Source organism: Lactuca saligna, chromosome 5, assembly GCF_052625555.1.
Source record: "Lactuca saligna cultivar CGN05327 chromosome 5, ASM5262555v1, whole genome shotgun sequence".
NCBI classification, from domain to species: domain Eukaryota; kingdom Viridiplantae; phylum Streptophyta; class Magnoliopsida; order Asterales; family Asteraceae; genus Lactuca; species Lactuca saligna.
In genome coordinates, this window is record NC_136421.1 from 284,755,479 (window position 1) to 284,768,969 (window position 13,491).

The 13,491-nt window shown below is 34.2% G+C and overlaps 1 protein-coding gene across 1 annotated transcript; it reads left to right on the forward strand.

Moving 5' to 3' along the window:
• Nucleotides 1-8,494: 8,494 nt before the first annotated feature.
• Nucleotides 8,495-9,156, forward strand: LOC145046811 (uncharacterized). Its single transcript, XM_078995070.1, has 2 exons — nucleotides 8,495-8,632; nucleotides 8,809-9,156. The coding sequence occupies exons 1-2, from the start codon at nucleotides 8,495-8,497 to the stop codon at nucleotides 9,154-9,156; spliced, it is 486 nt and encodes a 161-aa protein (XP_078851196.1).
• Nucleotides 9,157-13,491: the final 4,335 nt, after the last annotated feature.

Here is a 13,491-nt window from a genome sequence, read left to right on the forward strand (position 1 = left end):
GGTAAATGACGATATACCAATTTCCACAATGAAAAACGAAATAGTTTAGTAAGTTTTAATTTGTATTAAACTCCTAGATCTTTGAGATTCATTGAACTTTTCAATGGCATGTTTAAATATCGTGTGTGCCCTTCAAGTTTGTGACTGGGATGCCGAGGATCACAAACAAGGTGTGGATAACCATGCGAATTAGCTTGGTACACCTAATGTTACAGATCACATAATTAATGTTTCGGTTAACCACACACGCTCCATATAATCAAACCATAGTTAGGATGCTTACCTCTTGAGTAGGGTAGAGTTCTTGACCTTTGGAAACATGAGCACCTCAAGTCTGATGCCTCTAATGGTTCACAAACACCGATATGCAAGAGGAGGTTCTAAGAGAATAAGCTACTTGACTCTATGTTTGGTGCAACCAATTTTGGTACATGTAGGGGGCTATTTATAGTTGTGGCAAGTGCTAGGGTTACACTTTGCAAACCCTAATGATCCATGACTTTCCACATTCATATGATCCATGGGTTTAACCTCCACGGACTATCCATGAGTTATATTATTGGTTTAGCCCACTTACATAATCATGGATCTCTTAGCCCATACTATAAATATCATTGATTTACATAATCAATCCATCCATATTTAATTAGTCTCTTTTGACCACAAAATTAATTCCAAATTAATTATTGGACAATACTAATTAACTAACCATATTAATATATTATACTTATAATATATTAATAAACCGTAAATAACCTTATTCTCATAAAACCATCCTATCAAATTGCACTTCTGAATGCAACCCAAAAGGACCATGCTATTATCGGGTCAAGTACATACCAATTATAGTAATGGGCTTAGACACCAAATCCAACACTTTATACCTCAAGCGAGTCAGAAGTTCAACTAAACTTTCAAATCGACTTGCCCCCTCTTGAATCCTCAAGCTTCTCCTTCCTTCTTGATCTTTAAAATCACCAAGAACACACAACAATGGCTCAAAAACACTCGAAGATAGATTATGGTTTCATAGCTAGGGTTTGGGGTGATGGAGGATGCAAATGAGGCCACCCTTTGGAGGTTAAGGTCCTTAAATAGGGTGCAAACCCTGAAAATTAGGGTTTCACTCTAGTAACTCTACTCGTCAATTTAAGGCTCTAAACTCATCAAGTAGACTTTGAGTCCCGCATCCGAAAATCCAATTCCTACTCGACGAGTTTGGGGCCTCCAGGATCCAACTCGTCGAGTCCCTTTGCAAAAATGAATATTTCTTATTTAAAATACGTACCAGGAACTGGGCGTTACAGAACATTTGGATTGGGCCGATTTAAGAGCATTATGTTGATAGCGGACCGTTGACCGGACTTATTGAGACATATCGGTGTCGCCATAGGTTCCGGTTCTGATTGTGGTTCCGGCAACACCATTATGGCCCCAAGACCTTTCCTTTTATCAGACTTCATCCCAATATCGACCCTCCTTGCAAACCCTAGTTCATTTTGAGCTTTTTGAGCTTTTTAGAATGATTGTGTGCTTCCTTGGTTGTGAACAAGGGACCTTCAAGGGGTAATCTTTGCTCTCAAGAATTCGGATCCAACATCTCCTATTTATTGTGCACCATTTGGAGGTATAAAGCTCCAAACCTTGCTTGTGTTTCTCTAGATCTTATTTAAGCCTTGATTTGTGTCTTTATGGCTTGATTGTGTTTCCCATGTACTTCATTTTGGTGGAATGGACAAGTGAGTTATAGGATACTTTTGTGCCCCTTTATATGTTGGATTTGACACTCTAACAAGGATACATATAGTAACATCTAATCATATACTTTATACTTTATCTGTAGAAACCTTCTAAACAAAATGAAAAATATATGATGTTGATATACATACATACCATTACTAATTGAACTCCCAAACTCCTAATTAACCATTAATTACTCCATGATATCAATCACATTTTTTGTTTGTTTTTTTTTCTTTAAAATTTATTATTATTATTATTATTATTATTATTATTATTATTAATATTTTTTTCCTATAATATTTTTTTGTTGTATAAAGAGTTGTTCAGACTTATATAGTCGTTTGAAAAATTGATAGACCTTCGAATATCTGACAGACGACCAAATTATTATTAATGTTAATTCTTATTTTCCATAATGATGAAAATTAGTTAATAATTAACATGCATTCTAAACTTTAGGGACCATTTATGTAAAATTAGTTAATAAGTAAGAATAATATTTTCTTAATAAATGAAAGAAAACTATAGACAAAATTGTAGAGCACACGTATCTATAACAAAATGAAAGAAAATCATTTTAATTTTGTGAGATCGTAAGATCAAATCTAAAAATAATTTTAAAATGCAAAATAAATGGAAAAATCTAAAAAAACAATTTAAACATTATTTTCGGAACTTGAATTAACTAAATAATAATAATAATAATAATAATAATAATAAATCTCATTTTTTTTTTTGAAAAATACGTGAAATATTCTAATAGAATAATACACTAACATATTCTAAAAAATAATTTTAAAATGCAAAACAAATGGAAAAATCAAACAAAATCTTTTTTTAAATATTATTTTCGGAACTTGAATTAACTAAAAAAAATATAAAAAATTCTATTTTTTTTAAATATACATGAAATATTCTAATAGAAAATAACATTGTACATATTCTAAAAACTAATTTTAAAATGAAAAATAAATGGAAAAATCCAAAAATTATTTTTTAAATATTATTTTCGGAACTTGAATTAACTATAAAAAATAAAAAATAAATAAAAAAATAATAAAAAATAAAAAAAATACATCTCACGGTCTTACATGAATCTATATATATATATATATATATATATATATATATATATATATATATATATATATATATATATATATATATATATATATATATATATATATATATATAGGGTTAGGTTCATGTGAGACGGCCTAATTATGTGAAACCGTGAGACACATTTTTTTTTAGTTAATTCAAGTTTCGAAAACAATATTTAAAAAAAAAAGAATTTTTTTATTTTTCCATTTATTTTGCATTTTAAAAATATTTTTAGAATATGTACAGTGTAATATTCTATTTAGAATATTTCACGTATTTTTCAAAAAAAAAAAAAAGATTTTTTTTTAATTTTTTTTAGTTAATTCAAGTTCCGAAAATAATATTTAAAAAAAGAATTTTTAGATTTTTCTATTTATTTTGCATTTTAAAATTATTTTTTAGAATATATCAATGTAATATTCTATTTAGAATATTTCACGTATTTTAAAAAAAAAAGGGATTTTTTTTAATTTATTTTAATTTTTTTTAATTAATTCAAGTTTCGAAAATAATATTTAAAAAAAGAATTTTTGGTTTTTTCCATTTATTTTGTATTTTAAAATTATTTTTAGACTTGGTCTCACGGTCTCACAAAATTAGAATGATCTCAAATGAACATGAACATATATATATATATATATATATATATATATATATATATATATATATATATAACGTATGTGTAAATCAGAACGGTTTACTGGATGAGAAAGTGTTATTATATAATGTTCGATTAGATGCTTATGTTCCTAATAATACCTATAATACCCCATGCAATTTTAATATTTAAATTATTAGTATATCCGAATGGTTAATAAAAATATATATTGCTTTATTATTATTATTATTATTATTATTATTATTTTAATAATAATAAATCAAATAAATAAATAATATTAATAAAACAAAAAAGATATCTAATCATAAAATAGACTAAAGATATAAAAAAAAATAAGACAATTAACAACAAGTAGAACATATAAATTTACCCAAATTATATTTTAAAGCAAAATATCAAAGGAAATAATTAATAAATATACAACTCACAAAAATAAATCGTTTTGTGTAGCTTTGCTCCGCCATTGGGAACCTCCCACCGACGATGACTTCTCTTCCTCTTTTGATTGCGACACGCCGACACCATTGCCCTACTCTTCAACACTTCCATTAAATTCTATTAAAAATATCCTAAACTTTTACATAAAAAATAAAATAAAATAAATTCAATTGCTTCGTTTATACTGATTATTACGATATATATATACACCAATGACCAAACATAGTATTGACTAATCGGGTTTTTAAATCGAACCATGACCAAATGCCAGTTGTCCATGATGGAGGTTGCCAATCATTAGCAAACTAATTTAAGTAAGGATTACTAAAAATTAAATCAAATAAATCAGATATATATTATTGTCATAAATATCCCACCTAAAACTTGTATATTCTTGTATATTCTTGTTCTGTAAAAATTACTAGAAACTTTTAAAACATAAAAACTATATAAAGAGGGTTTCTCTAAAAGAGACATTGATTTTTTAAAAATGTAATTATTTATTTTGCAAAACTATAGATTTTTTTTTGTTAAAAACTCTTATTACCGAACAAAACTTTTCATTCTGTTTTAACTTTTTTCTTAAAACCAAAAGCTAAGAGATTCAAAAAGTTGCATGTCGTACTAACGATGTAAAGATGGAGGGTGTGATGCTATCAGCACCAAACTTTCAACTCATTGATGTTGATACTTTTTGCATTTTTTAAAACATTTTTACAAGAGGTTAGAGCATGATGTTCTTGGCAAAAATATGATAGAGAGAGAGGTCCAAATTTTGCTCTCCCACTTTACCATCTCTGAAGCTTCACCGACAAAAAAAAATGGTTGAGGGGTGGTTTCCACCGTCGATAATATACGCCACATAAGCATACAGACGGTAAACGCGTTGCATGGTAACAAAATCTTTCATGTTGTGGTGTTAACTATACTCATTTTTTGGTGTGTTTAAAATTTTTTCGTCGAAAACTCCAGCTTCCAGGTGTTCATCTCGTGGGTGAAAACAACATTTAACTCTTTCACTTTTTGTTGCATATACTTCTATTTGGAAGCAATTTGATGTGTTGAACAATCCGAACCCCCAAGTTGTTGCTTAAAATTATCTATAACTAACCGTAAAAAATGTAACGATTTATGAGTAACCTTTCTATTTTTTAAAGTGTGAATGTATGCTCTAACCAACGTCACTTATTTGACTTCAGACTATTATGTGAATACAATTGGCTTAGGAATGATATCGATTTTCAAAATTTGAATTAAAAATGTAGAGAGAGTAAGTAAAACGGAAAGAAAGAATTGTCTAGTTTTGAAATGGTAGAAGAAGATATTTATAATACAAAATTTAATTAAAAAATGATTCAAAATTGTTGTCGTTGGAAGATTCTTGGGTTCATCAACGCGCATACGGTTAGGGTGGAACCATTTTTGTTTCGAAGTAGTGAGCTCGATGATACCGCCAACCCAAAAACAAAAACACCCACCACTTTTGCACGCTAATCAAATTATCTAGATTCTAGAGAATGTCCTAGAGGATATACACGTTCTCTAAACCTAAGGGTGGAAGAAGTGATTCTATCTCAACCCACTGTCATGTCAGTTCTATATTAGTTTTCTCTCTGTTTTCTCTTCTATATTTTCCAACCCACAACACATGTAAATGATATATTCTCAAGCCACTCAATTAAAAACATAAAAATAACATATGGTACAAGTTTTTTTTTTTTGAACAACAGCAAAACAAAATTATTAAAACAAAACTAGCAAGATGCTAGAAATACAAACCATTAAGGCTTAGTAGGATTTTGAAGCCACAAAACTCCAATCAATCCTATCCTTAGAGTTACGAGACGAGAACCAACGAAACGAAAAAGTTGGAAAAATCAAGTTTGGAATTTGAGTCAGAGAGGTACACGGGCCGTGTTGGATTTACACTGCAGAATCAACACGGGTCGTGTTGACCAAATAAGGAGCTGATTGACTATGCTGAACACGGGCCGTGTTCGACCTAGAAACCAACTTTTGGTAGTTTTTCCTATCTTTCATATTACGGGTTAAGGACCATTTTTACAAAAAAGGAGAACATAGAAGAGCACTTTTGGAGAGGAGAATTTGAAGGTTTTAGCAAGGGTTTGTCCGTTAATCATTTGGAAACATTTTAAATTCTTCTTTGTAAGCACTTTAGCACTTAATTTCATCTTTTAAACTTGTTAATCTTGTTCTAGCCATGTGTGGCTAGAACCTTAACTTCTCCAATTTCATGTTTTGACTTTTTGGTTGTGAATCAAATCATATGACATGATGTTTGTGTTTAATTTCTATCTAGTGAAACTGATTTTACTTCAATCGAATGTTTGATTCTAATAATGATTCTTATTGGCCATTTGAATGAGGGTTAGGTCATTCAAGTTATTCATTTTGCAAAATCCGTAATTGTTTTGTGAATTGAACTAAGTAACAAGCATTAAATTGATTTCTTATGAATGAATTCAGTGTAAATCTTTTCACACATTCTTACGCCCCCGAGCTTGTGAGGAGTATTGGGTGTTGTTGGGAACATTCACAATAAGCTTAATGCAATCTTTTAATCCAATTCTAAGAGCTTGTTTAGATTAGGTTAGTAAGGTTAGGATTAATCAAATAGCTTGTTTTGATTAATTAATGTGGTGAATGGAAAATGTTAGAGCTTGTTGACACTTTCAAGTACCAACTTAGATAGAATGAAACAAATGTATTGTCATCTTTGATTCACATTGTTGGATTGTCATACATGAAGTTGGAGTCCTTAAAAATCTGAACTTAATTAACTCATTTTAGCCGATTACGTGTGTTTTTAGTTTGTTTGTTTAGTCATTGCATTCTAAACCCCCCTCTTTACTGTTGGTGACCATAGTACCTTGTGCAAAGAGGTATATACTAATTATCCTTTGTCTCTGTGGATCGACCTAACTTGCCTTGTACTACCTTTTAGTGCAATATAGTGGGACTCTTTTGGAGTATATTGTACCCCTTTATTTGTTAGGTTTGACACGCCTAACAAATTGGCGCCGTTGTCGGGGACACGGTGTTACCAATTGTTTATGCCTAGATCTTTTCGTACAGGTACACCATTGCCAATTGATTCGGAGATAGAAAGGACTGCAAAGAAGTTAAGGAAGCAAGCCAAGCTTCGTAAGAGGCAACCGGTTTCCGGTACTTCTTCATCATCTACTCCCCCAGTCATCAACATTTGGGAGGACATACCCCTTTCAAGTATATCAGCCTCAGAAACAGAAAGCCCATCACCCTTACCATAACCATCCTCACCCATAAATACCACTCCACCCTCTTCACCTACAGAACATCACTCACTTCTCAAGCCATGGCAAACAACCCTGGAGGGAATCAAGGTCCTCCAAACCCACCACCCGAACAAACTCTCCGTCAATGGTCAAGACAAGAGGTTACTCAACAACCTCTTTGCATCACATACCCAGTCGCCACTAACTTGGAACTAAAATCCGGGCTCATTCACTTACTCCCAACATTTAGGGGCCTGGAAAATGAAGATCCTCACAAGTTTCTCACCGAGTTCCATGTAGTATGTGTGGGTATGAAACCACACAATGTCACAGAGGACCAGATCAAGCTTAGGGCATTCCCCTTCGCAGTGTAAGACACAACCAAAGTCTGGCTCTATGACCGGTGACTACTTGGGTAGACCTTGCAAGGTTGTTCTTGGATAAGTACTTTCCCGAAATGAAAGCTTCATCCCTACGGAGGGAAATTATCGGAATCAAGCAACACAAAAGAGAAGCTTTCCACATATATTGGGAAAGATTTAAGTAACTTTGTGCCTGTTGTCCAAAGCACGGGATTACCGAGTATCAGCTCCTACAGTACTTCATTGAAGGCATGACCCCAATGGAAAGAAGACTTCTCAATGCTTCTAGTGGCGGATCTTTACCCGATAAGGCTCAAATCGAAATCTGCAATCTAATCAAGAACATGGATGAAGATTCCAAACATTCAAGCCATGATGAAGAATGGTACACAGATTCACCCCGAGGTGTAAAGGAAGTTCAAACTCCTCAGATTGAAGCTCAATTGTTCGAGCTCACAAAAGTAGTAATGATGTTGTCCACAGACAAAGGTGTGTAGCCCACACCCCGCCCATGTAGTATTTGCACTTAAGTGGGGCATCCAACCGATATGTACCCACAACTTCAAGAGGAAGATAATGAAGAAGCAAAAGTCATGGGAGGTTATTCCGGGTCAAATTAGAGAGGTTATGAGCAACCACGAGGTGATCAGAGATGGAACAATAATCAGGGTTGGGGAGGAAATTAACAAGGAAATTATCAGTCAAATCAATCACATCAATACCAGCTAAGAACACCATTTCCTCAAAATCAACAAAGACCACCCTTCCAACCTCAAAACTACTAGCTAAGGCATCCACAACAACCACCTCCACAAGCAGGTTCTTCAAGCATGTCATTAGAAGATATTGTCAAAATCCTTGCCACAAGCACTCAAAGCTTCCAAAAAGAAACCAAGGCAAACATAAAAAGCTTGGAGCAACAAGTGTCACAACTTGCTCAATCCATAAGTAAGATGGAATCACAAGGCAAGCTACCATCTCAAACGGAGAAGAACCTGAAACACAATGCTTGTGCCATTACTTTAAGATGTGGGAAAAGCTATGAAGGTCCAAGGATGTCAGATGAAGAAGAGGAAGAGAAAGAGATAGAGGTGGAAGAAGCTATCAAATAAGAGAGGGAGGAGCCCATAGAGACCGAAGTGAAAGTCACACCGACTCCATTTCCTTCAAGGTTGGCAAGCACCAAAAGAGACTGGAATATGATGAAATCATGGCCATGTTTCGAAAGGTTGAAATCAATATCCCTGTTTTAGATGTTATTACACAGATTCCTAGATATGCTAAGTTCCTCAAGGAACTTTTCACATCTAAGAGAAAGCTTAAAGGAAATCAAACTGTGAAAGTTGGTGAAAATGTTTCAGCCGTGTTACAAAACCGGATACCAAAAAAATGCAAGGACCTGGGTGTTTTCACGGTTCCTTGTAAAATAGGTAACCTTTTTGTACCGCTTGCCATGCTTGATCTTGGAGCATCAATTAATGTATTACCCTATTCAAGTTTTAAGACAATGGGAATTGGACCTTTATCAAAAACTGGAGTTATCACTCAACTTGCCGACCGATCTTTGGTACACCCGAAAGGTGTATTGGAGGACGTGTTAGTGCAAGTTAATTAACTTGTATTTCCCGCTGAATTTTATATTTTGGATATGGGTGATGAAAACACCCCACAATCGAACTCCATCCTTTTGGGGAGACCTTTTATGAGTACCGCAAAAACAAAAATAGATGTAGCCAATGGTACTTTGTCAATGGAGTTCGATGGTGAGGTGATTAACTTTAATATCTTTGAAGCCATGCGTTATCCTAGTGATATTCATTCTTTAAAATTCATAGATGTTATTGATACATGTACTAATGATTTCTTTGAGATGTCAAGCCAAGATGTGCTAACCACCATCTTGAGCCAACACTTTGATGAGACATGGATCAAGAATTTAGCTAACAAGTACACATTGGAGGACGAATTGATTGAAGTAATCAATTCCTTGGAAAAAGCACAGCCCATGAGAGTTGAACCACCCCACATGATGCTAAAAAGTTCCAATTCGAAACGTCTCCCATCCATAGTACAACCACCGACTCTTGAGTTGAAGGCTCTTCTAGACCATCTTAAGTATGCCTATCTTGGAAAGGAAGAGACATTACCGGTGATAATTTCAACCGAGCTAGCACGAGAAAAAGAAAAAGAGTTGGTTGGAATTTTGAAGAAGTACACGGAGGCTATTGGTTGGACCATTGCGGACATAAAAGGGTTGAGTCCATCATTATGCATGCACAAAATACTGATGGAAAAGGACTTCAAGCGAACCCGTAACGCCCAAAGGAGATTGAATCCACCTACGATGGAGGTAGTGAAAAAAGAGATCATGAAGCTCTTGAATGCAGGTGTAATCTATCCCATTTCTAATAGTAAGTAGGTAAGTCCCGTGCAAGTTTAACTGGAAAAGGCTGGAGTCACTGTTGTTAAAAACTCCGAATGGGAATTGGTACCCACCCGTGTGCAAAACGGGTGGAGGGTTTGTATCGATTATAGGAAGTTGAATGCTTCCACACGCAAAGACCACTTCCCTTTGCCATTTATTGATCAAATGCTCGAAAGATTAGCTGGGAAATCTCATTATTGTTGCCTTGATGGTTTTTCTGGTTTTCACCAAATTACGGTTGCCCCGGAAGACCAAGAGAAAACCACATTTACATGTCCCTTTGGCACCTTTGCATATAGACGCATGCATTTCGGCTTGTGCAATGCACCCGCGACTTTCCAAAGATGTATGGTGAGCATATTTTTTGAATATGTCGAAAATATCATAGAGGTTTTCATGGATGATTTTACTGTTTATGGAAATTCTTTTAAGGAATGTTTGCAAAATCTCACCAAAATCTTACAAAGGTGCATTGACACAAGTTTAGTCCTCAATTATGAAAAATTTTATTTTATGGTTGACAAGGGCTTGATACTTGGACATGTGTTGTCACAAAAAGGTTCAATCAAATCAAAAGCCAATTCAAAGTCAAATCAGGCGAATGAAGAACTATGTGATATGATACTTGTGGCTCTCGAAAAAGTGAAAGCATAGGAGCTGGGCCCCTTCGGGTGGGCTCACTGTTTGTGACGGTTTCTTAAGGATACGTCGATTCTGATTCTTGACCATCTAGTCTTAAGGACATGAGATCCGGACTATGTTTTTTCGCCCATAAAGCTTAGTAAGGTATAAAGTTTTAATAAAACTAGGGTTGGATTATTATGTTACATCGTTTAGGGTCTTCCTCACTTTGGAAATCTGTGATATATGGAAGGAAGCAGGATGGTTGCCTAGGTATTAATGATTGGATCCATATTGATGTAAGTCTGATCGTATTTATATAGATTATTTACTTGTGCCTTAAATTTATTTTTGATACATTTTGTTTCTTTAGTGCTTCTGTGCATATTTTTCTTTTCCTTTTTCATGGTTTTCCTTGCATGCATTCATTCCTAGACTTTAGGATCCTTCTGTCCCTTTTTGCTCTATGTTTCGTTTTGCCATTTGGAAATCGTCATGTTTTGTCTGATTCTTGTTCTTTCTTAGGGACAAGAAAGGTCTATGCTCGGGGAGATTTGTTGGGTGCAAGTTGTGCACATTTTTACACACCTTTTAGTCTCATTTCATGCATCTATTTAGCATAATTATCCTTCATTTGTCTTGCATTTCATCATATCTCATGTTAGTCTCTTGAACAAACTTATTTGCACATTTTCATGTCTTTTTCAGGTAAACTGGAGGTTGGAACGCGCTTTGGGAGGTGCCGGGAAGCATTGGTGAGGATTTCGGGATGATCGGGCGAAGAACGAAAAAGTTGGAAAAATCAAGTTTAGAATTAGGAGTCAGAGAGGTACACGGGCCATGTTGGATTTACACTGCAGAATCAACATGGGCCGTGTTGACAAATAAGGAGCTGATTAACCATGCTGAACACGAGCCGTGTCAGTTTTACTCAATGTCCAACATGGGCCGTGTTCGACCCAGAAACCAACTTTTTGCAGTTTTTCCTATCTTTCATATTACGGGTTAAGGGCCATTTTTACAAAAAGGAGAACATAGAAGAGCACTTTTGTAGAGGAGAATTCGAAGGTTTTAGCAAGGGTTTGTCCGTTAATCATTTGGAAACATTTTAAATTCTTCTTCGTAAGCACTTTAGCACTTAATTTCATCTTTTAAACTTGTTAATCTTGTCCTAGCCATGTGTGGCTAGAACCCTAACTTCTCCAATTTCATGTTTTGACTTTTTGGTTGTGAATCAAATCATATGTCCTGATGTTTGTGTTTAATTTCTATCTAGTGAAACTGATTTTACTTCAATCGAATGTTCGATTCTAATATTGATTCTTATTGGCCATTTGAATTAGGGTTAGGTCATTCAAGTTATTCATTTTGCAAAATCCGTAATTGTTTTGTGAATTGAACTAAGTAACAAGCATTAAATTGATTTCTTATGAATGAATTTAGTGTAAATCTTTTCACACATTCTTACGCTCCCGAGCTTGTGAGGAGTATTGGGTGTTGGGAACATTCACAATAAGCTTAATGCAATCTTTTAATCTAATTCTAAGATCTTGTTTAGATTAGGTTAGTAAGGTTATGATTAATCAAAGAGCTTGTTTTGATTGATTAATGTGGTGAATGGAAAGTGTTAGAGCTTGTTAACACTTTCAAGTACCAACTTAGATAAAATGAAACAAATGTCTTGTCATCTTTGATTCACATTGTTGGATAGTCATGCATGAAGTTGGAGTCCTTACAAAATCTGAACTTAATTAACTCATTTAGCCGATTACGTGTGTTTTTAATTTGTTTGTTTAGTCATTGCATTCTAAACCCCCTTCTTTACTGTTGGTGACCATAGTGCCTTGCGTAAAGAGGTATATACTAATTATTCCGTGTCTCTGTGGATCAACCTTATTTGTCTTGTACTACCTTTTAGTGCAATATAGTGAGATTCTTTTGGAGTATATCGTACCCATGTATTTGTTGGGTTTGACATGCCTAACAATCAACAAACGCCAAATAAATACATTTATTTTAATTGGAACAGAATGATTCCATCAAGTGGGCAAGGGACCCGACGGAAGTCTCGAATCATCAATCCAATTCCTAATCGATTTAACTGAAAAACACCCCGAATTATCAAGATTTCACTCCCATTTGTCTAAATCCGTGCCAAGACGAAAGCCATCCAACAAAGACATCAAACTCGCAAGCTGCTCTTGCTCAACCCATCCTTTAATATCATGATGCCAAGCAAAAACCCAACCCATCGAAGACCAATAGTCCCTAACCAAAAAATTTTGATTAGAAGCTAGAGCAAACAAATATTTATGTATGAAGAACAAATACTTAAGTTTGAGAGAGTTGAGAGAGAATCTAGAGAGAGGGATACATTGAACGGATTGTATAAACCGCCAAACAACATGCCATTAGTCATCTGAGATGCTCGGAATTGTGCCCTAGGCGGTACTATCGATACCGCCAACCCAAGCTCTTAACCCGCGAGCTACGATGTTCACCCTAAAGCATATTCAATTATAAACATCCAAAGCAAGGAAATTAAAATAAATAAAAATATTTTTTAAAGATACACAAAAAAGAAATATAAAAAAGTTAGAATATTTAACGACTACTAGTCTACTATGTTTCAACTTATATAGATCCATCTAAACTTTACAAACTTTTATGAAATAAATTATGTGATAAAAACAAAAACAGAATAGAATAGAATAAGAGAAATGAAATAGTGGAAATATAATACATGCACATCAAGGATAATATACAAATAATAATATAAAGACAAGATGTGATTTTGTATCGTTTTGCGCCGCGGTAGGGACCTCTCAACAACGGTGATTTCTTCATCGGAACCAAGAAATCTCCTATAATAAATGAAGATTTTTTTGCCACATGTCCTCTTCT

Coding starts and splice junctions, on each gene's coding strand:
- LOC145046811 (XM_078995070.1), top strand. CDS start 8,495: ATGGAATCACAAGGCAAGCTACCATCTCAAACGGAGAAGAACCTGAAA. Junction 8,633..8,808: donor AGGAAGAGAAAGAGATAGAG/GTGGAAGAAGCT, acceptor GTTATTACACAG/ATTCCTAGATATGCTAAGTT.